The 24,850-nt window shown below is 47.7% G+C and overlaps 1 protein-coding gene across 1 annotated transcript in view; it reads left to right on the forward strand.

Annotated features, from left to right (window-relative positions):
* Positions 1-24,850, forward strand: part of plxna4 (plexin A4) — a 485,825-nt gene that overhangs the window by 390,555 nt on the left and 70,420 nt on the right. The window contains 9 exon segments of the mRNA XM_055653389.1: positions 1,581-1,771; positions 4,967-5,118; positions 5,809-5,926; positions 8,578-8,714; positions 9,884-10,010; positions 10,012-10,052; positions 12,891-12,984; positions 21,686-21,925; positions 23,542-23,688. Coding sequence (XP_055509364.1) covers positions 1,581-1,771; positions 4,967-5,118; positions 5,809-5,926; positions 8,578-8,714; positions 9,884-10,010; positions 10,012-10,052; positions 12,891-12,984; positions 21,686-21,925; positions 23,542-23,688 — 1,247 coding nt within the window.

The following is a 24,850-nucleotide window of genomic DNA, read 5'->3' on the forward strand; positions in this document are numbered from 1 at the left end:
GGTTAGTTGGCTTCTGCACATTGTAATTTGTCCCCTAGTGTGTGTGTGTGTGTGTGTGTGTGTGTGTGTGTGTGTGTGTGTGTGTGTGTGTGTGTGTGTGTGTGTGTGTGTGTGTGTGTGTGTGTGTGTGTGTGTGTGTGTGTGATAGTGCTACTGGGCGGGGTGATCGCTGGTCGGCATGGACTCTGTGGGCCGAAGGGCCTGTTTCCAGGCTGTATCTCTGAAGTCTAAAGTAAAAGTCCAAAGTGCGACCATAGTGTTTTGCAAGCTCATGACAGACGTTAAAATCTGCCCCCTTCTCCGAGTGCTGATATATTTCATGCCAGTTTCCCAGTCACCGACTCTGCTGGACGTGTTTCGAGGGGCTTGTGATGTGGCCTGCCTCCAATATGCTTCACCCAGTCACACAACCCGTCCTTCCTGCAGTCCCCCAGAGTAAGAACGGAACTCACTATCAAAACATGGAGGGGACGGGGGACACAATTTTCTGGTGGCCGCGACCGCTTGCGCACACTCACACACGCGCGCGAGGCTTCGGAGGCTCAATCCAGCGCTAAGTGCAACTCAGCTGCCTGTCTCACCGGGTTAACCAGCAGCCCTGTCTGGACTGACGGGATACCAGCGCTGCTTCTCCGCGCTGGCCATATTTCCCGCAAGCCCAGGCAGGTTAACCTGGCGGGGATGTCGCCCACCTCTCAAAACATGGGGGGGGGGGGGACGTGTCCCCTCTGCCCCCCCCCGGGTTTTCCGCCCCTGCCCCAGAATATTTTGAACCATGTGGCCAGGATCGCAGGGAAGGGAGGGAGAAATCGCCCTTATTTGTATTTCTCCTGGGGTTGGCTGCAACACATCAAACTGGCTCAGTGTGTCACGCCCCTGCCTCAGTGAATCAGAGAGTTGTGGGCTTGAGTCTTGCTTCAGACCATCGAGTCACAATATTTGGGCAACACTAAGAGAGTGCTGCACCCTTGGAGATCTTTTGAATGAGGCGTTAAATTGAGGCCACCTCCCCCCCTCCACAGTTTGCACAAAGTATCCCGTGAGAACATTCTTGAAGAAGCGCCCAGGATTTGAGCGAGATTTAACTCTTGACCAATGTCGCGAAATAAAACCCAGCGTGTTTGGTTATTACTCAGATTGGTTATATTTGGAAACTTACGGCGTCGAATTGAGCTGATGCATTCCCAGTGTTGAATTGACTGCAAAGGAATTCAAAGGTCGGCAGACACGGTGGCACAGCGGTAGAGTTGCTGCCTTACAGCAAAATGCAGCGCCAGAGACCCGGGTTCGATCCCGACTGCGGGTGCTGTCTGTACGGAGTTTGTACGTCCTCCCCATGATCTGCGTGGGTTTTCTCCGAGATCTTTGGTTTCCTCCCACGCTCCAAAGACGTACAGGTTTGTAGGTCTTGTAGGTTAATTGACTGCCGACTACAAAATTCAGAAGGTTCAGAAGGTCTTTGTGATGAGATTAAGACAGGGTTTTATGTATTTTGACATCATTGCATTGGAGTTGCATATATTTTGCGTTGCATTTTTTCGCCCTGTCTCTCACTGACTCCTGCCCTTCCTCCCCGCCAGTGCACCTGTACAAGTGCGGAGTGTTGCGTGAGAGCTGCGGGCTGTGCCTGAAGGCTGACCCCAACTTTGAGTGCGGCTGGTGCAAGGGGGACGGGCGGTGCACCCTCCGCCAAGACTGCACCGTCTCCGGGGACAACTGGCTGCAGCCGACACGTACCAACAGCAAGTGTACCAACCCTCGCATCACCAAGGTAACCTTGTGCAGCATCGAGGGGGCAGAACGGGGTGTGAAAGCCAGTGGGAAACACAGTGGCAAAGAATGAACAAATGCTTTCGACTGCTTACTTTATGAAAAATCTAGGACAGGACTTTAAACCCTGAAGTTCAGAACCAGACAATGGACACGTGTTAACTATTTACTCATAGAACTAAGCACTTAGTGTCATGTAGTGTGGAAACAGGCCATTCGGCCCAACTTGCCCACACCGGCCAACGTCCCATCTACACTAGTCCCACCTGTCTGCATTTGGCCCATAACCCTCTAAACTTGACCTATCATAGAAACATAGAAAATAGGTGCAGGAGTAGGCCATTCGGCCCTTTGAGCCTGCACCGCCATTCAATATGATCATGGCTGATCATCCAACTCAGTATCCTGTACCTGCCTTCTCTCCATACCCCCTGATCCCTTTAGCCACAAGGGCCACATCTAACTCCCTCTTAAATATACCCAATGAACTGGCCTCAACTACATTCTGTGGCAGAGAATTCCACAGATTCACCACTCTCTGTGTAAAAAATGATTTTCTCATCTCGGTCCTAAAAGACTTCCCCCTTATACTTAAACTGTGACCCCTTGTTCTGGACTTCTCCAACATCTGGAACAATCCTCCTGCATCTAGCCTGTCCAACCCCTTAAGAAATTTGTAAGTTTCTATAAGATCCCCCCTCAATCTTCTAAATTCTAGCGAGTACAAGCCGAGTCTATCCAGTCTTTCTTCATATGAAAGTCTTGCCATCCCAGGAATCAGTCTAGTGAACCTTCTCTGTACTCCCTCTATGGCAAGAATGTTTTTCCTCACATTAGGAGACCAAAACTGTATGCAATACTCCAGGTGTGGTCTCACCAAGACCCTTTCCATGTACCTGTCTACATTTTACTTAAATTCTTAAATTCTTCCTTTGGCTGAAAACTTAAATCAAGTCCCTGCTGCATGTTCCAATGAACGGCATGGTGGCGCAGCGGTAAAGTTGCTGCCTGACAGTACCAGAGACACGGGTTCGATCCTGACTGCGGGTGCTGTCTGTAAGGAGTTTGTACGTTCTCCCCGTGACAGCGTGGGTTTTTACAGGGTGCTCTGGTTTCCTCCCACATCCCAAAGACGTGCAGGTTTTGTAGGTTCATTGGCTTCTGCAAATTGCTCCTAGTTTGTTGGGAAAAAGCCGTGTACGGGATGATCGCTGATCGGCGCGTACTCATTGGGCCAAAAGGGCCTGTTTCCACCCTGTAACTCTAAAACTAAAAAGAACTGTAAAGAAAATCGAATGGCTCCCATCAAAACCTTTCTTTTACTTGTCCTATCTTGCACCAAACATTGAGCCATCTTGCCTCAATATCTTCTGGTTCAGTAATCCCTTAATAGTTAACATTCCCGTCTTTGTTTTCAAATCTCTTCAGGGCCCCTTTCTGCTATAAGATCTCCGGGCTCTGCTCACCTGCCTTTCTGCACAATCACAATTTTCGTAAGACCTTATACCCTGGAGTTCCCTCAATAATCTCTGGAATTCTTTTGTCACACCCCTTTGCCTCCCACCTTCCCATTTTCTCTTCCTCCTTAGGCCCCTTAAAACCAATCCTTCTTCATTAGTTAAGCTGGAAGGAATTGAAACTTTTGCTTTCGAACTTGGATTTGGTAACAACAGTCGAGTTAGTTTTGAACTCACTTTGGAAATTAATTCTACTGTGAGTTGGATATTAACCCTTTACTACACTGCAATGCACTCAAGTAAGTAAGTAAATAAGTTTATTGGCCAAGTATTCACATACAAGGAATTTGCCTTGGTGCTCTGCCCACAAGTAACAACATGACATACAGTGACAGTTACGAATGACTCAGAAAATGCTAAACATTAATAATAATAAAACATTAATGATAAAACACCATTGATCAAGCATGCGAACCAACAAAATACCAGATCAAAGGGAGGCTACAGATTTTTGTCTGTTGAGTAGAACAACTACTCATGGATATCCACCAAGCATGGATATTGAAGATTTCCAAAGTTTTATTCCGCTGACTTGAAGAAGAACTGGACATTAGAAGAGGATGATAGGGTGGCGCAGCAGTAGAGTTGATGCCTTACAGCGCCAGAGACCCGGGTTCGATCCTGACTGCGGTCCTTGTCTGCAAGGAGTTTGTACGTTCTCCCCGTGACTTGCGTGGGTTTGGTTCGAGATCTTCGGTTTCCTCCCACGCTCCAAAGACGTACAGGTTTGCAGGTTAATTGGCCTGGTGTCAATGTAAACTTGTCCCTAGTGTGTGTAGGATAGTGTTAGTGTGCGGGGATCACTGGTCGGTGCGGTCTCGGTGGGCTGAAGGGCCTGTTTCCGCGCTGTATCTCTAAACTGAACTAAACGATAGTTGAACACACTCCCAACCTTTGAGAAGACAAAAAGGATGATTTATATTTTAGCCTTGGATAAGAGTGACTATTTATGTCGAACATGTATATCTTTAAACCAAATAAAAATTTCAAGACCTTACAAATCTGTGCTGTTTGGACTGTGAAGCACTAAGATGCATTATTCATGGAATGTTCCTTGAAAGCTCCTTTCCCTACCATTAATACCGAGGAAATCACTCCATGGTTTATCTATAATGCACCAGCAAAGTCCCATATTGGCAGCGGTCCAATTTTGACAACCGATCCACTTAGAACGATCTGATACTATAGACTGTTGTCTGTCTCAGGAAGCCAGCAGTGGTAGGGAGAGCCGGCTTGCTTATGATTAAAAATAGATACACTGAGATAGATACTGGAGGAGAACCAACACATAGAAGGAAGGACTCACACTTATGCAGTTGCTTATGCGATATACCCATCGTATCACAACCAGAGAGCAGTGCTGAACTACTATCTACCTCTTCGCTCACCCCTTGCCTTGCACTAAACATCATTCCCTCATCATGTATCTATATATTGCAAATGGACCAATCGTAATCATGTATTGACTTTCTGATGCCTGGTTAGCACAAGTGGATAGGACAGGTTTGGAGGGATATGGACCAAGTGCAGGCAGGTGGGACTAGTGCAGCTGGGACATGTTGGCCAGTGTGGGCGAGTTGGGCCGAAGGGCCTGTTTCCATGCTGTGAGATGTCCACCCAGGCAATAGCTTTGTCATTCATTGCTTCATTAATATAAATACATATTCTCCTCTTTCCAGATCGTACCAGTACGTGGGCCCAGGGAAGGCGGAACTAGAGTTACGATCTACGGGGAAAATCTCGGCCTGAATTTTTGGGAGATTGAAAACTACGTCCGTGTGGCTGGAGTCGATTGTATCCCTTTGGAAGAAGGATACATTCCAGCGGAACAGTAAGCCATGTTTACACATTCCCATTGAAGAGGGAGCTGGCAGGCTGGAACAGTGTCCTGGTCAACATGCAGCCATGCCTGGATAGTAGAGCGGGTGTTGAGAGGATGGTTACACTAGTGGGAGAGTCCAGGACCAGAGGCCACAGCCTCAGAATAAAAGGACGTACCTTCAAAAAGGAGATGAGGAGCAATTTCTTAAGTCAAAGGGTAGCGAATCTGCGCAATTCATTGCCGCAGACGGTTGTGAAGGCCACGTCAATGGATATTTTTAAGGCGGAGATTGCCATATTCTTAATTAGTGCGGGTGTCAGACGTTATGGGGAGAAGGCAGGAGAATGGGGTTGAGAGGGAAAGATAGATCAGCCCCTGATTAGATGGCAGAGTAGACTTGATGGGCCGAATGGCCTAATTCTGCTCTTAGAACTTATCAATTTATAAATTTATGAATTTACGCAACCCTTTTGGAACAGGAATGGGATTATTTGGATCCCTTCCTTGAGAGGTGCTGGAGATAGAGCCTTTGAATAAGGTAGAGGTAGTAACGCCTTGTGGAGCTCGGAAGCCATGGGCAGATGGGGAAGTGGAGGCTATGTATGATCAGGACAGTTGTGACGATTACATGGAGGAGCAGGTTCATAGGGGGGAAGGACTTGCTCGAATAATCTTAACCCGGGTTCTTTATCTTCGAAGGATCGAGTGCGAGATGGACGTCGCCCGGCATGGCCAGTACGCTGGCTTCGTGGAGGTGTGCGTGGAAGAATGCAAGCAGGAGTTCATGGCAAAGTCAACGCAGCGCTACAGCTTTGTGGTGAGTGGGAACGGAGGCAGAGAGAGGGTGTACAACATGCTCCTCCGACCGACAGGCTGGAGATACGTCCACTCTGCCCTGAGTCCCATCGTGTGCTTCTAAAATCTTTCGTTCGTGCTGGTGAATCTGTGGAATTCATCGCCACAGAAGGTTATGTGGATATTTTTTAAGGCCGAGATAAGATAGATTCTTGATTAGTACGGGTGTCAGAGGTTCTGGAAAGAAGGCAGGAGAATGGGGTTAGGAGAGAGAGATAGATCAGCCATGATGGTGGAAGAGACTTGATGGGCCAAATGGCCTAATTCTATTTATATTCCTTATGACCTGATGTTAGTCTAACAGATCCATTAGAGTAACAAGCAGAACTACAGCTTACTTTAGTTTCGAGATACAGAGTGGAAACAGGCCCTTAGGCCCACTGGATCCTCGCCAACATGCAATCCCCCCGCATACTAACACTATCCTACACATTTGGATCATTTACAGTTACACCAAGCCAATTAGCCTACAAACCTGTACGTCTTTGGAGTGTGGGAGGAGGCCGGAGATAACTCACGCAGGTCACGGGGAGAACGTACAAACTCCGTGCAGAGGTGTGAGGAGATTGCATAGCTAGCAGGCCAATGCAATTGCAAATCTATTCCATAACCTCCAAGCCAGCTGTGAGCGACAGGTGATAGCGAGTTGTTCTCTTGTTGTGTGGGAAACCGTGAATCTCAATCTCTGCAGATAAGACATTGTTCATAAGCTCTAGGAACAGAATTAGGCCATTCAGCCCGTCAAGTCTACTCCACCATTCAATCATGGCTGATCTATCTCTCCCTCACAACCCCAGTCACCTGCCTTCTCCCTATAAACCCAGACACCTGAATGAATGAAGAATCTGGTAATCTTCACCTTAAAAATATCCTTTGACTAGGCCTCCACCGCCATCTGTCACGTTGCCTGTGTTATACGATACGATATGATACAATATAACTTTATTGATATCCCAGGAGGGAAATTGTTCTGCCAACAGTCATAAAACTCCAAGATACATGAAATATGAAATTAAAGGGACGAGTAGCAAGTTGAGGAATGGAGATGTGCTAAGATTGGGTAGAAGGGGGGGGGGGGGGGGGGGGGGGGGGGGGAAATTAGGTGCAGGAGTAGGCCATGTTCGGGGCCATTCAATATGATCATGGCTGATCATCCAACTCAGGGGATCCCCTTAGCCACAAGGGCCACATCTAACTCCCTCTTAAATATAGTCAGTGGCAGAGAGTAGAGATTCACCACTCTCTGTGTGAAAAAGACTGTCTACTCCATGACAGAAGGTTGGGGGGGGGGGGGGGGGGGGGTTGTACAGTTTGATAGCCACAGGGAAGAAGGTTCTCCTGTGGCGTTCTGTGCTGCATCTTGGTGGAACCAGTCTGTTGCTGAAGGTGCTCCTCAGGTTGACCAGCAGGCATGTTATCACGGACACACAAGGCAAAGTAATGCAGCACAGAGGAATCTTTAACGTGTAAAAACTGCATGTGGTTGAACTGATGCTATTCTCAAGAATTAATTCATACGCCGGGCATCAACAAGGGGATTGTAAAACTTGAAAGATTTAATCCTTTCATTTTATCATCTCTAATATGACGATTTACATCTCCAATATAACCAGCCCTAGTGTTTGGGTAATGGAAACCCACCCTTTATGGAACACACAAATCACCCAAAAAATCTGACATTCAAATTCAAAATTTGCTCTTGTGCAATTTAAGGGGCTGTCCCACTGTACGAGGTAATTCAAGAGTTCTCCCGAGTTTCCACTGATTCGAATTTGGAGAATTACGGTAACGGCCGCTCGTAGGTACTCGGGCTCTCGTGGACATTTTTCAACATGTTGAAGAAACTTCACGAGTTTCCGCGTTTCCCGAGTGCCCGCCATTAGCGTTACGAGCCGCTTCGAGACATCCACGAGCTCCGACGTATCCGCTACGTACATTCTACGTACTTACCACGAGTTTGATTTTTTTTTAACTCGGGAGAGCTCTTGAACGTTGAAAAAAAAATAATCACAAATATATTTGTTTTCAACTTGCACCTCTTGACACTGGAGTGGATGATGTGGCTTTGTGAATGTGGCAATGGGGAAATCAGGATAGGAATACGAATTTAACCACGCCGTTAAGTGCGGAGCCTGCCTGTAATTCTGTTACAGGGCAGTGTGCAGCTAATGGTTGACAATGGGATGGGATAAAAGACATAAAGACACAGACGGGCCACATCTCTGGAGAACATGAATAGGTGATGTTTCAGGTCGAGACCCTTCTTCAGATAATGCACGTGGCAGAGTTTGAAGACAGTCGCCTATCCACGTTCTCCAGGGATGATGCCTGACCTGCTGAGTTCCTCCAGCACTTTGTATCTTTTTGTGCATTCAGAAGTATCTGCACTTCGTTATTTCTACGGTAAGAATGACATGCGTTCTTAGGAAGCTGGATTTACTCCACTGGCAGATTGGCAAAGTCATGCAACAACTTTCTCCACATTGAAACTTTGGGCTGAAGAGTCTGTTTGCCTGCTGCGTAGCTCTCTGGCTCGGCGCCTCAACTAACGAGTCATATGCTGCGTACATTTGTCGATTCTGGCATTGTAATTTTCAATTGAATTAATTTCAGCTCTCAACTCTCACGGATTTGACGCCCATCAAGGGTCCGGTGTCGGGGGGGACGATGGTCACCATCAGAGGCAGGAACCTGGATGCCGGGAGCAACATCTCAGTCCTGTTTGGCCAGCAACCTTGTGTGTTCCACAGGTAACGAGGCTCGGGCTAAACCAATGCTTCACACCAAATCTGTGCCTGTTTGGATAATTTCATAAGTCAGAGAAGCAGAATTAGAACATTTAGAAACATAGAAACATAGAAATTAGGTGCAGGAGTAGGCCATTCGGCCCTCTAGCCTGCACCGCCATTCAATATGATCATGGCTAATCATCCAACCCGATACCCCGTACCTGCCTTCTCTCCATCCCCGCTGATCCCCTTCGCCACAAGCGCCACCTCTCACTCCCTCTTAAATATAGCCCCTGGCCAACTACCCTCTGTGGCAGAGAGTTCCAGAGATTCACCACTCTTAAAAAAGTTCTTCTCCACTTTTTAAAATTTCCCCTTTTGGTCCATCGAGTCTACTCCGCCATTCAATCATGGCTGATTTACCTTTCCCTCTCAACCCCATTCTCCTGCCTTCTCCCCACAACCTCTGACACCCGTACTAATCCAGAACCTGTTAATCTCCACTTTAAAAATACCCACTGGTCTCACATCCGTCTGTGGCAATGAATTCCACACATTCGCCACCCTCTGACTAAAGAAATTCCTCCTCATCTTCCTAAAGGAACATCCTTTTATTCTGAGGAGGGAAATTGATCTTCCAGCAGCCATGAAACACAAGATACGTGAAACATGAAATTAAAGTGAGGGGAGGGAGGGAGGGGGGGGGTAGTCAGTTTACCCCACGACGGAAGGAGGAGGAGTTGTGCAGTTTGAGAGCCACTTCTCTGACATTGAAGTATCATTGTCATAGAGTCATAGAATCATAGAGTGATACAGCATGGAAACAGGCCCTTCGGCCCAACTTGCCCACACCAGCCAACATGTCCCAGCTACATTAGTCCCACCTGCCTGTGTTTGGTCCATATCCCTCCAAACTTGACCTATCCATGTACCTGTCTAACTGCTTCTTAAACGTTGGGATAGTCCCAGCCTCAACTACCTCCTCTGGCAGTTCGTTCCATACACCCACCAACCCTTTGTGCGACAAAGTTACTCCTCAGATTCCTATTAAATCTTTTCCCCTTCACCTTGAACCTATGTCCTCTGGTCCTCGATTCCCCGGACCAGAGTCTGGGCAAGGGTCGTTGAATTGGCAAGTTCTAAAAAGGCATTGTAGAGATTTATTGCTTTGCTCTTCCCGTGTCCGTCAGGCGGATTGCCTGGGCGATAGTCTGCAACTCCACGTCTGCGCCGCAGGGCGCGGGGAACATCAGCGTCACCGTGGGGGTGGACAAGGCAAGGATCGAGAAGGAGCTGCAGTTTGAATACATGGAGGATCCCCACCATCGTTAAGATTGAACCAGAATGGAGTATCGTCAGGTAAGGCTGATGAGGGGGGGGGGGGGGGGGGGGGGGGGTTTGGGGGGGGGGGGGGGGGGGGGGGGGGGGGGGGGTTGGGGGGGGGCAGGGGGGGGGTCACCCACCAGTCTGCCTTTCCATTGAAAAACTGCTTAAAACATTTCACACCAGTACATTGAACAGAAAATGCCTGGAATGCATGGGTTGGCATTGGGCGTCTATAAATATAAATGATGAGATGACTGCTGGACAGAGAAGTAACACAAACTTCAGCACATTATTCAGTACTTAGCCTTGCTCAACTTGGCTTCTTCCCCTTTCATATTCCTCTATTTCTGTCTCTCTCTCTCATTCACTCTCCTTGTTCATTTGCCTCTCGCATTCTGTGTCTCTCCCTGACACACTCACTCCATCTATTCCCCATCAATTTTCCCCTCTGTCTTTTCCTCTCACTCATCTTATCTCCTTGCTCTCATCTCTCCCCATCTTCCCATGTTTCGATGCTCCGCTATTCACTGGGAAACGTCTTTTCATTTTGCACTGTACTTGTTGCTTGCAAGATGACAATAAAGGTTGATTGATTGATTGATTGATTTCCATTGCTCATTCTTTTTCCCTACATCCCACATTTCTCTATTCTTTCCTTCCTTTCCCATTCCCATTTTTCTTTCTCTCTTTTTTTGCTCACTGTCTTCTCTTTTTTCTCTCTTTCTCTCTTTCCATGTTGCCCCCTTTTAGGACTTCCTCTAACTCTTTGGCAAATGTGGTAAAATATACTTTCCCAATACTTTTTTCTATTCTCTCTCTCCCTCTCCCTCTCCCTCTCCCTCTCCCTCTCCCTCTCCCTTCCCTCTCCCTTCCCTCTCCCTCCCCCACCCTCCCCTCTCCCTCTCCCTCTCCCTCTCTTTCCCCCTCTCCCTTTCCCTCTCTCTCTCCCTCTCGTTTACTCTCTCCTCATTTTCTCTTTCTACATTCTTCTCGTTCTCTCTCTCTCTCTCTCTCTCTCTCTCTCTCTCTCTCTCTCTATTCTCTCTCTCTCTCATTCTCTCTATTTCTCTCTTTCATTCTCTATGTTACTCACTCGCTCTCTCTCTTTCTTTCACATTTTCCACCACCTTCTGTCTCCCGTTGCTCATTCCTCTATCCCTTGCCTGCCCTGTCTTCCCTCATCCTCCGCCTCCATTTCTCCCCGTTGAAGCACTTGCCATTTTTGCTTTCTGACAGGTTGCCGTGTATTCCTTAAATTAGCTGCACTCGACCTGTCCGTTGCCTTCTCAAGCTGAAGCCCTGCAGTAATTATGTTGAAATGCCAGTGTAATCTCACCGAGTCCCTTGTCAGGCCAGCTTCTTCTTCAGGGCTCTGAACACCGAGCTTTCAACAGTTCCTGTGTGCTAGTTACTCTCTCTGGAGTTGATAGACTGTCACACAAGGTGGAACTTTCTGCTGGCTCTCCGGCATTATCATTGTGTTAGGGACTGGGTGACAACCGCACATGTTTCAGTGTCCCAATAACTTTAGCAGCTGTCAGACGTATAAGGTATCGATACAGGCATAGACAGGGTAGACAGTCAGAACTTTTCTCCCAGGATGGAAACGTCCAACTCTAGAGGGCAAGGCGAGAGGGGAAAAGTTTAATGGAGATGTGCGGGGCAAGTTCTTTAAAGAGGCTGTTCGGGAATGGAACGCATTGCCATAGGGGATAGCGGAAGCAGATATGATAATGGTGTTTAAGAGGCGTTTAGATAGATACATGGAAGTGCAGGGAATCGAGGGATATGGATCATGGAAGATTGAGGGGGGATCTTATAGAAACTTACAAAATTCTTAAGGGGTTGGACAAGCTAGATGCAGGAAGATTGTTCCTGATGTTGGGGAATTCTGTGTCAGAGAATTCCAGAGATTAACCACTCTCTGTGTAAAAAATGATTTTCTCATCTCAGTCCTAAAAGATTTCCCCCTTATCCTTAAACTGTGACCCCTTGTTCTGGACTTCCCCAACATCGGGAATAATCTTCCTGCATCTAGCCTGTCCAACCCCTTAAGAATTTTGTAAGTTTCTACAAGATCCCCCCTCAATCTTCTAAATTCTAGCGAGTACATGCCGAGTCTATCCAGTCTTTCTTCATATGAAAATCCTGCCATCCCAGGAATCAGTCTGGTGAACCTTCTCTGTACTCCCTCTATGGCAAGAATGTCTTTCCTCAGATTAGGAGACCAAAACTGTACGTATCCTGTATGTGAATACTGTGGACTGCTCGATTGTAATCATGTATTGTCTTTCTGCTGACTGGATAGCACGCAACAACAAAAGCTTTTCACTGTACCTCGGTACACGTGACAATAAACTAAACTGAACTAAACCAAACTAAACTGAGTGTGTAGGAAGGAACTGCTGATGCCAGCTTAAACCAAAGTTAGACACAAAAAGCAGGAGTAACTCAACGGGTCAGACATCTTCTGTGGAGAAAAGGAATAGGCGATGTTTCTGTCTGAAGAAGAGTCTTGATTTGAAACGCCACCTCTTCCTTCTCTCCAGAGATGCTGCCTGACCCGCTGAGTTATGTCCCTGTCCCACCAGAGGTTGCAGATAGTGGAAGCAGGTAGGGAGACTGACAAAAACCTCCAGGAACCGCACAGAAACCTTGGGTGGGGCACAAAGTCTCCTGAGGTTTCCGTTCAGGTTTCCTAAGTGAGACAGGGGCATTACTCCTGCTTTGTGTGTCTAACAACCAAACTATGGTTTGGGAAGGTGGCTCAGGTCAAAAGGCGATGGGCAGTGGTTGCTGGCTCTGCGAGAGACACCCTGTGTGGTTCATGAGAGATTTTAACCTGCTTCTTTCCCTCTCCTTTCCTCACAGCGGGAGCACACCGATGTTGGTCTGGGGCACCAACCTGGACATTATCCAGAATCCGAAAATCCGGGCCAAGCTGAATGGAGTGGAGACAATCAACGTATGTAGTCTTGGGGAGATTGGGCTGGCAATGGAGCGGTTACCATATAAACATGAGTAATCTTTGCCGGGCCTCCTCAGTGGAGACATTAAACCCACGGAGGTTTCTCCGGCTGCAGGGATAGGAATGTGGTATCTCACCCAGAGGGTGGACAATCTTTTCGAGTTCTCTTCCGCAGAGACCTGATGATGTTGCAGGATTATGCCCCTGTCCCACTTAGGAAACCTGAACGGAAACCTCTGGAGTCTTTGCGCCCCACCCAAGGTTTTCAGTGCGGTTCCCGGAGGTTGCAGGTAGTGGAAGCGGGTAGGGAGACTGACAAAAACCTCCGGGAACCACTGGGAACAGCACGGAAACCTTGGGTGGGAGGCAAAGTCTCCAGAGGTTTCCGTTCAGGTTTCCTAAGTGGGACAGGGGCATAAGGATCCATCGATCAGACTGGAAAGTGGAATTAAAGTAAGGGATCAGCTGCGATTCTGTCGAGAGCAAAGCCGACTTGAAGGATTGTGTATTTCATTCCTACATCTCGTACGGATATAGAACATAGCACAGGAACAGGCCGTTCGGCCCACAAAGTCTGTGCTGAACGTGATGCCAAGACCATCACTGATCTACCTGCATGTAATCCATATCCCTCCATTCGCTGCATATCAATGTACCTATCCAAAAGTCTTTTAAATGCCACTAACGTACCTGCTTCAACCACCACCCCTTGCAGCACGTTCCAGGCGCTCACTATGTAAAAACACTTGCCCCACACATCCCCTTTAAACTTCGCCCCTCTCATCTTCAAGCTATGAAATCTAGTATTTTTTTTTTCCATCCTGGGAGAAAAAAATTCTGATTGTCCACCCGACCTACGGCATAGTTCTCATGAAGGTCAGGCAGTGAACATACACTAATGTACTGGTGTGACATTAGTGAACATAGAACAGTACAGCACAGGAACAGGCCCTTCGGCCCACAGTGTTGGTGCTGAACATGATGCCAAGTTAAACTGACCACATCCGCCTGCATGATCACGCTGGCGGAGAGGTAGAGTTGCTGCCTTACAGCGAATGCAGCGCTGGAGACCCGGGTTCGATCTAGACTATGGGTGCTGTCTGTACGGAGTTTGTACATTCTCCCCGTGACCCACGCGGGTTTTCTCCGAGATCTTTGGTTTCCTCCCACACGCCAAAGACATACAAGTTTGTAGGTTAATTGGCTTGGTAAATGTAAAAATTGTCCCTAGTGGGTGTAGGATATTATTAGTGTGCGGGCATCGCTGGTCGGCGCGGACCCAGTGGGCCAAAGGGCCTGTTTCCATGCTGTATCTCTAAACTAAAGTAAACTATTCCCTCTCTTCCATGTGTGATTAGTGAAGAGGGGACATCTTGGTAAGCATGGCCAAGCATGGACAAGTTTGGCCAAAGGGCTTGCTTCTGTGCTGTTTATCTCTTTTCAAGAGAGAGTTAGAGTTAGCTCTTAGGGCTAAGGTAATCAAGGGATATGGGGAAAAAGCCAGAACGGGGTATTGAATTTGGATGATCAGCCATGACCATATTGAATGGCGGTGTTGGCTCGAAGGGCTGAATGGCCTACTACTGCACCTTTTTTCAATGTTTCTATGTTTCTACACCACGGCCACTCTAAAAACATCCAGGCTCGTTACCTGCGAAGCCCCCATGATCCCTGAGAGACTTTTAAGAGCAAGCCCTGCGGAGAGAGATTATTGCCTGGCGCTGATGCTGCTGAAGGTATTGAGCAGCTGAAGATGACCAACCATCCATACAATTTCCCAAATTGGCTGCAAATAGCCCGTAAGATTACAGAGCAATTTTAAATTTGGTCGGATTGAAAGACACAGTTTCTGTTCCCGATCACTCCCTTCAATGGAGCACTCTGCAGCTGCAAGCAGACAGAGGCCGAGCCTTGAGATTAGCCTGGTATCAGTGCCGTGTACCGATCAATTCTTATTAAGCATGGAACATATTATCCGAGAACCCGTTAGATACATAACGAAAAAGAAAAGAAAATCGATCGCTCGATTTATTTACAGAAACTGTTTCTGTAAATCATTCTAGCTTATGAAGAAATGCATTCCAAATTGGCTAGCATGGCCTCGGTTTTATATTATGTTATATTTCTGGAGATTCTTGATGCATTTTTTTTTATTTTTGTGCTTGTGAATGAAAAAGAAGCAGGTGTCAGCTACAACATCTCTTGAGATGTCTCTTGGCTGATCCACCTTGCTCTTCCTTGAGTTTATAGCCCGAGGGATAGGCTTTAAGCTTTGGAGACACAGTGTGGAAACAGGCTCTTTGGCCCACCGAGTCCACGCTGACCAGTGATCACCCCGTACACTAGCACTCTCCGACACACTAGGGACAATTTACAGTTTACAGAAGCCAATTAAACCTACAGACGATGTTGAGAATGATTTGCCCTCTCGTGTGCTGAGGTCTGCGTTAGTCATCTTCCACATCAGACAGGGGGAGGATGGACATAATAAGGTCATAAGTGATAGGAGTGTAATTAGGCCATTCGGCCCATCAAGTATACTCTGCCTTTCAATCATGGCTGATCTATCTCTCCCTCCTAACCCCATTCTCCTGCCTTCTTCCCATCACCTCCGACACTTGTACTAATCAAAAATCTATCTATCTCTGCTAGGGAGGCTCCCATGCACCTGTCCTCTCCCTGCACTGCACACCCTACTCCCCACCCACCCCTTCCCCACCATCAAACCCAAGAGCATTATCCCTGCCCCCTTGCATCCCCCCTCTCTCCGTCCCTCCCCCACCCTTATCGTCGTACTAGTTTCAATGTTGTCCTGCTGAGTTCCTCTGTCTGTATCACTCGTTATCACCCACCCTACAGCCAACAATGGACCATTGTGGGCTCCACATTTCCTTGGTTGTCGTTCCCTTCTGCATATCTTCCGTTCGTTTCACCTGAGCGCCGTCTACGTTCCTCGCTCCACTCTTCCCCCGACTCTCAGTCTGAAGAAGGGCCTCGACCAGAGGCATCACCTGTTCCTTTCCTCCAGAGACATTGCCTGACGCCACTGGAGTTTCTCCTGCTGGAACTTTGTGCCTGTCCTCCATCGCCCGTTCGAGACTGTTCTCGGAGACCAGCTGCCCTTGTTAGCGCGGGGAGGCTAAAAATAGAGAAAGAATTTAATTTACAGCACATCTGCAGCTCAGGATGTCTCAGAGTGGTTTACAAACGTTGAGGTACTCTTTGAAGTGCAGTCACTCCTTGTGATGTTGGAACAGTACCTGTTAAGGATGCTAATTAGCACTAAATTTGTGCTGTGATTTTGGGTCCACTGGGATGCAGATTTACAGTACAGTATCAGCATAATTCGGCGGGTAGTTATTTATTCCTTTTATCCACTCACAGGATGTAGGCGCCAAGGCCAACGCATAAAGCCCATTCTTAATTGCCCCTGAATCGAGTGGTCTGCATGTCCATGTTAGAGGACAGTGAAGAGTAAATCATTTTGCTGTGGGATCAGAGAGATACAAAAGACTTCAAATCCCATCAATACAGGGTGAATGCTTCAAATTCAGGTTTGCAAGAGTACATCTAGAAGCTCAGAAGCTGAGTGCAATAGACAGGAAAATGAAAGTGCTGCTTTTTCTATATAAAACCCATATGATTCACTGATGACCTTGAGAGGAAGGTACCTGGAATGTTTAGCCCGATAGCCCCTACTTGTGCTTCAGAAGGAACTGTGCAGATGCTGGAAAATCGAAGGTAGACAAAAGTGCTGGAGAAACTCAGCGGGTGCAGCAGCATCTATGGAGCGAAGGAAATAGGCGACGTTTCGTCCCGAAACGTTGCCCATTTCCTTCGCTCCATAGATGCTGCTGCACCCGCTGAGTTTCTCCAGCACTTTTGTCTAGCCCCTAAATGTGACTGTGGTACTGACATGTTTGAGCCTTAACTGTTCTCTGGCCACGCTCCCATTTTCACTCCAACTATCTGGAAGAAGGCACAGGAGTACAGGAGTGTGGAAACAGGCCCTTCAGCCCAACTTGCCCACACTGGCCACCATGTCCCAGCTACACTAGTCCCAGCCGCTTGCGTTTGGCCCATATCACTCCAAACCTGTCCTGTCCATGTACCAGTCTAACTGTTTCTTAAATGTTGGGATAGTCCCTGCCTCAACTACCTCCTCTGGCAGCTCGTTCCATAAACCCACCACCCTTTTGTGCGAAAATGTTACCCCTACAGATTACTATTAAATCTTTCCCCCTTCACCTTAAACCTGTGTCCTCTGATCCTCGATTCCCCTACTCTGGGCAAAATACTCTGTGTATCTATTCCTCCAATGATTTGATATACCTGTATATGATCACCCATCATCCTCCTATGCTCCAAGGAATAGAGTCCCAACTGACTCAAACTCTCCCTATAGCTCAGGCCCATGCATGGATCCTTGCAACATCCTCGTAAATCTTCTCTGTACCCTTTCCAGCTTGGCAACAGCTTTCCTATAAGAGGAGTCTGAAAACCATGATCACCAGGTTCAAGAACAGCATCTTCCCAAAAACCATCAGACTCTTGAACACTGCGCATTAACCTCCATGGACTGCCTTTGGTTGCAATAAGGACTTTGTTTTTTTTTACCGTTAAAGCCCTGTCCCACGGTACGAGTTCATTCCAAGAGCTCTCCCGAGTTTAAAAAAAAAATCAAACTCGTGGTAAGCACGGAGAATGAGCGTAGCGGGTACGTCGGGGCTCGGGGACGACTCTTAGCGCTTCGTAACGCTAACGGCAGGTACGCACGGGAAGACCCGCTAACGGCAGGTACGCACGGGAAGTCTCGTGAATATTTTTCAACATGTTGAAAAATGTCCACGAGAGCCCCGAGTACCGACGAGTGGCCATTACCGTAAATCTCCGAGTTTGAATCAGGGCAAACTCGGGAGAGCTCTTGGAATGAACTCGTACCGTGGGACAGGGGTTTTATTCAAGAGTGATTCGAGACCCTTCTTCACACTGAGAGTCAGGGGGACAGGGAGATACAAAGATATGTTTGATTATCGTAGGCCCACACAATGGAACAATGACATTCTTACTTGCAGCAATATAACAGATTAATAAATGCAGAACCCACAGATAATAATTAATAAACAAACCAAAATCAATAAACTAGCAATCCCAATACTAGTGCTTTAACACCTAATGTCCTTGGTGCAACCAAAGGTGGTCTATGGTTCAGAGTGACTCCTGAAATTAATGTATTGCTGTGTTCAAGAGGCTGATAGTTGTTGGGATGAGGCTGTTCTTGAAGCTTGTGGGATGAGGCTGTTTTTGAGGTTTTCCCTTCTTCCTGATGGTCGGGGTGACATATGAGCATGGCCAGAGTGATGTGGGTGTGTGTGATGATACTGCCTGCATTGTTTAGGCAGCACCTCGTATCGGTCACTTCCATGGGGAGAAAGCCAGAACCTGTGATGGACCAGACAATATTTTCCCACTCTCTGTCATCTCCTCCATTCCTGGGCGTTTGAGTTTCTGACACAGGCTGAGATGTAAATGCATATTAAGGATATTGATTTTGTTTTCACTATCTGTGTGTATTGTGTTCATGGGCCTTTTAAGCTGCTGAAAGTCAGTATTGAGCACTGGGTCGATGGAGTGATGGTGAATAGATGCCTCCCTTGCCATAATGCCCGCATCCAAGGAAGGGATTGATATTCTTCAGATTCACGCAGGAATTTGGGATGTTGAAGGCCCCATTCTTTTGCTCCTTGCCTGCCACTGGATCACCAGCCAACATTTCCATTCTTCATTCATGCTTCTGGCAACCCCACCTTGAGCACCCCAACTTTGTAGCCCGACTTCTGCAGCCCAGCATTGCCCCCATCTGGAAATGCTCAGCAGGTGTGGGCAGTACCACACGTGTAGAGGGAAACAGAGGGAAAAACGTTTAGAGATGCAATGCCGGAGTTGACCGGTATGGGCAAGTCGGGCCGAAGGGCCTGTTTCCACGCTGTATCACTCCATGTCTCTATGACTAACATCGTCAGTTTTTATTCCATATTATCAGCATCTGCAGTATTTTATTTTCACCTCATAGTCTGTGAAATCGCTGCTATTAATTTTGGAATAAGCATGCTGCCACTGCTCAGCTTGCTTCTCCTATTTAAGTAGATTTCATTAGTCCTGTGTTTGTGCTGATGGATGCAGTTTGATATCGAGCCTGGCATCCAGTATCCTAGCACAATCTCTCACAGGCATTTATAGATTGGTCCGAGTTGCTGTGTGCTGGGTGTGATGGTGTTTCTACACATTCCCAGTGTTACTTCCCACGTTTTGCTGCAGTGTTAACCCTCTTCACCTGCCTTCCCGTAAGCCGTGCTGGGACAGCCTGTGCCCATTTCAAGTATAATCATTCATGATGGACACCAATATGCTGGAGTAACTCAGCGGGTTAGGCGGCATCTCTGGAGAGAAGGAGTGGGTGACCTTTCGGGTCGAGACCCTTCTTCACACTGAGAGTCAGGGGGACAGGGAGACACAAAGATATGGAAGGGTAAGGTGCGAAAACGACCGATCAAAGGGGACGATGATCAAGGAAAATGTAGAATGGTTCAATGTTAGCTGAGGGGAAGGTGACAACGAGGCGTACAACAGTAATATTTAATCAGGAGGGGGTGAAACAAGTCGGAGAACTAGGGTGGGGGAGGGACGGAGAGCGAGGGAAAGCAAGGGTTACTTGATGTTAGAGGAATCAAATTCATGCTACTGCGTTTTTATCTTTTTCTCACAGTGGTGAGTCTGTGGAATTCTCTGCCTCAGAAGGCGGTGGAGGCAGGTTCTCTGGATACTTTAAAGAGAGAGCTAGATAGGGCTCTTAAAAATAGTGAAGTCAGGGGATAAGGGGAGAAGGCAGGAACGGGGTACTGATTGGGGATGATCAGCCATGATCACATTGAATGGCGGTGCTGGTTCGAAGGACCAAATGGCCTACTCCTGCACCTATTGTCTATTGGCTATTGCGTTGTAAGCTGCCCAAGTGAAATATGAGGTGATGTTCGTCCAATTTGCATGTGGCCTCACACTGACAGTGGAGGAGGCCCAGGACAGAAAGGTCAGTGTGGGAATGGGAGGGGGAGTTAAAGTGTTTAGCAACCGGGAGATGGTGTAGGCCCAGGCTGACTGAGCCAACCCAGACAAGCTATAACAGTACAGGAGGCAAATAGCCCAGGCACCACCTGCCGACATTTGCACTGAAACCAATTTCTTGCTCATTTGTCCAGTGTTGCAACTCACTTCTGTTCCATTATCATCAATATATCCTGGAATCTATTAATAATCGAGACTCCCATTTGCAGCCAGGAGAAGCTGCCAGTTCCCTAATTCACTCTGTGTAGACGTGAATTCCTGTTACTGTGAAGGCTCGTGCATTCCTTCCCCATCGTCTACTCCATCAGCGGCCGTGCAGCTCCATGGAAACTAGTCCTGGAGATTTACAGCACGGAGCAGGCCCTTCAGCCCATCGAGCCTACACTACCTACTCCCAGATTCCGCCTCCCAATCCCACACTGGGGCCAATTAACCTCCCTCCCAGGGCAACCTTGGAACATGCGGAAAAAACTGGAGTCCCCAGAGGAAACCCACGAGGTCCCAGAGTGAACATGCAAACTCCAGGGAAACAGATATCGACTAGATTGATAGTCAAGATTGATCCCAGGTGACTGGAGGAGGAAGGCAACAGTTGCTGCAAGCAGGATGTTCATTGTCCGATGCCTCATCTCACTTGTGCAACTGACAATAAAGTTGACCTGACTTGACTTGCTGGTTGCACCAGCGTGTCATCTAACAAGGGAGTAATGGGCCTCTCCCACTTAGGCAATATTTAGGCGACTAGACTGCCACCACATGGTCACCGGGGTGCCGCCTGTATGGTCGCGAGTCGTCTCCTCAGTCGCCCAAAGAGTCGTAGCGTTTTTCTGGTTGCCGCTGGATTTTGAAATGTTCAAAACCTTTCGACAACCCAGTGGGTTGACGTCAATGAGCGTAGCTTGACTTGTCCCGATGTTGTTGCTGGAATTACCTTCTACAGTAGGACGGGCCCTTAAGAAAGCAGGAGGATGGGGTTAGGAGGGAGGGATAGATCAGCCATGATTGAATGGCGCAGTAGACTTGTTGGGTTGAATGGCTTAATTCTACTCCTATCACTTATGACCTCGTGACTTTATGACCTGGACATTGAGACCCTTCATGTCAAAGATCCTGTAGCGAGCAAGATAGATCACTCGACGAAAAAGACGTTGTACGGTCGTGGGCAGATTCATGGGTAATTTTCGGCTCCATTTCAATAACCGGCTTCCGTCTCCGCACCAAAGATCCCGTAGCGGAGCAAAGATACCAGTGCAGAGACGGAAGCCGGTTACGGAAACATCCTCGTAAAAATAAAAGTTATTTGGTAAAAATCTTCTCCTCATTTTCAGAATTTTAATTTATTAACACAAACTGTTCCCCCGCAACGTTGATTACACTGCGAGTCAGGTCGGGTAGGGTTACTGAAATGGATGAAAAAAAGGCCCTCGTTCCGCTCCATTGCGTACCACACGTCAGCCCATTGCATTTAGCAGGAGTGGTCTATCTTGCTCCGCTATAGGATCTTTGTTTCACGTGGCTGAAGGAGGTCAAAGTTAAGAGAGAAGAAATACGATGTTCTTGTTGTGTTTCTCGACAGGAGTGTAAGGTGTACAACGCATCAACGATGGTGTGCCAGGCCCCATCCCTGGCCATCAGTCAGAGTCAGCAGACCGACAACACAGAGCGTCCCGACGAGTTTGGATTCATCCTGGACAACGTGAAGACATTATTGATCTACAACAACACCAACCTCATCTACTACCCCAACCCTGTGTTTGAACCTCTCAGCACCACGGGCGTTTTGGAATTGAAGCCTGGCTCTCCCATTATACTGAAGGTGAGAGAACCTCGTTACTGGGCTGAGTGTCTGAAGCAGCGTTTCTCAACCTCTTCACCCTTGCGGAACCCTTGAAATAATGTTCATGTCTCAGGGAACCCCTACATAGAAATTATTAGATATCTCTGGAACTCTCTGCCACAGAAGGTAGTTGAGGCCACAGTTCATTGGCTATATTTAAGAGGGAGTTAGATGTGGCACTTGTGGCTAAAGGGATCAGGGGGTATGGAGAGAAGGCAGGTACAGGATACCGAGTTGGATGATCAGCCATGATCATATTGAATGGCGGTGCAGGCTCGAAGGGCCGAATGGCCTACTCCTGCACCTATTTTCTATGTTTCTATATCTTTATTCATCACTTTTTTCTCTTTCATAAAGTTCATAAAGCAAACATAATATGTATTGTTCTGATTACTGGTCGAAGCAAAAAATAACACGTTTTCCTCAAGTTTATTGACAATGTAAAAAAAAACTGAAATCAAATTGCTTGTTCAAGAGGCCCCACAAGGAGGTTTTCATTCACACAAATAAATGGAGACCATGCATGCGTCTGTACACGAGTGAGTCACTCGATGATACACAAACCCGTCACGTACAGCTCCTGTCCACTGACCACTAAAGGCCGTTTCACACCGGTGCCGTATACACATCGCTAAATATATTCCCAACGACTATTATACTTTTAAATTATCTAACGGGTTGAAGACTTTATTATAATACCCAAGAATTTTCCAAGGATATACCGTTCTTGTATAATAAAATTACCGATATGAAATTAAACACAAAAATGCATTGACATAGTCGATTTATTGCTATCTCCCTTGGAACCCCTGGCGACCTTTTGCGGAACAGGTCTAGAGAGAGTACAGAGGAGATTTACTAGAATGTTGCCTGGGTTTCAACAACTAAGTTACAGAGATAGGTTGAATAAGTTAGGTCTTTATTCTCTGGAGCGCAGAAGGTTAAGGGGGGACCTGATAGAGGTCTTTAAAATGATGAGAGGGATAGACAGAGTTGATGTGGACAAGCTTTTCCCTTTGAGAATAGGGAAGATTCAAACAAGGGGACATGACTTCAGAATTAAGGGACAGAAGTTTAGGGGTAATATGAGGGGGAACTTCTTTACGCAGAGAGTGGTGGCGGTGTGGAATGAGCTCCCAGTGGAAGTGGGGGAGGCAGGTTCATTGGTATTATTTAAAAATAAATTGGATAGGCATATGGATGAGAAGGGAATGGAGGGTTATGGTACGAGTGCAGGCAGGTGGGACTAAGGGGAAAAAAATTTGTTCGGCATGGACTTGTAGGGCCGAGATGGCCTGTTTCCGTGCTGTAATTGTTATATGGTTATATGGTTATATGGAACCCTAGGGTTCTGGGGAACCCCGGTTGAGAAATGCTGGTCTGGAGGGATGGGAGGGAGGGGAAGGGGGGGGGGGGGGGGGGGGGGAGGGGGGGGGGGGGGGGGGGGGGGGGGGGGAGGGGGGGGGGAAGGGGGGGGGGACAGGGGGGGGCGGGGGGGGGAGGGGTAGACAAGGCAGTACGTATAGTGAACTCACATCTTGACCCTACTTGCCACACCAGTGAAACTCTCCTTTGCTTGCTTCCTCTCATCCCAGGGCCGAAACCTCATCCCTTCCGTGGCTGCCGGTAACACCAAGCTGAATTACACCGTGTTCATCGGGGATAAACCGTGCACTGTGACCGTGTCGGACACACAGCTCCTCTGCGAGTCTCCAAACCTCACCGGGCGGCACAGAGTACTGGTGAGTTTGGTTCCCCATGACCCCATGGTCAATTAAATGTCTCTGCCAACCTCATGGTATCAGTGTTGCCTGCGTAGAAGTTTGCATTGAGTGAACGGAGGGATATAGGCTTGCTGTAAGGAAGAGACAAAAAATCAGCCATGATCTGAATGAATGGTGGAGTAAGAATATGTAACAGAATGGCCAACCTGCTCTATTCCTTATCTTTAGTTTAGAGATACAGCGTGGAAACAGGCCCTTCGGTTCACCGAATCCGCGCCGACCAGCGATCCCCGAACACTGACACTATCCTACATGCACTAGGCACAATTTACACTTACACCAAGCCAATTAACGTACAAACCTGTACGTCTTTGGAGTGTGGGAGGAAACCGAAGATCTCGGAGAAATCCCACGCAGGTCACGGGGAGAACGTACAAACTCCGTACAGACAGCACCCGTAGTCGGGATCGAACCCAGGACCCGGGGCTCTGGCGTTGTAAGGCAGCAACTCTACCGCTGCGCCACCGTGTCGCCCACTAGTGGCAGAGTCTGGAACCAGAGGGCACAGCCTCAGAATAAAAGGGCATACCTTTAGAAGGGAGATGAGGAGGGATTTCATTAGTTAGAGGGTGGCAAATGTGTGGAATTCATTGCCACAGACGGCTGTGGAGGCCAAGTCAATAGGTATTTTTAAAGCAGAGATAGACAGATCCTTGATTAGTACAGGTGTCAGGGGTTATGGGGAGAAGGCAGGAGATTGGGGTTGAGAGGGACAAATAGATCAGGCATGATTCAATGGTGGAGTAGACTTGATGGGCCGAACGGCCTAATTCTGCACCTGAAACATGAACTTATGAAGGTTGGACTTGTGTGGATGGGGCATCTTGGTCGACATCTTGGGGAGGTCATTTAAGACTGAGGTGAGAAAAAAAAAAAATTCACCCAGAGAGTTGTGAATTTATGGAATTCCCTGCCACAGAGGGCAGTGGAGGCCATGTCACTGGATGGATTTAAGAGAGAGTTAGATAGAGCTCTAGGGGCTAGTGGAGTCAAGGGATATGGGGAGAAGGCAGGCACGGGTTATTGATTGGGGACGATCAGCCATGATCATATTGAATGGTGGTGCTGGCTCCAAGGGCCGAATGGCCTCCTCCTGCACCTATTTTCTATGTTTCTATGA

The sequence above is a fragment of the Leucoraja erinacea genome, chromosome 22, assembly GCF_028641065.1.
Source record: "Leucoraja erinacea ecotype New England chromosome 22, Leri_hhj_1, whole genome shotgun sequence".
Lineage (NCBI taxonomy): Eukaryota > Metazoa > Chordata > Chondrichthyes > Rajiformes > Rajidae > Leucoraja > Leucoraja erinaceus.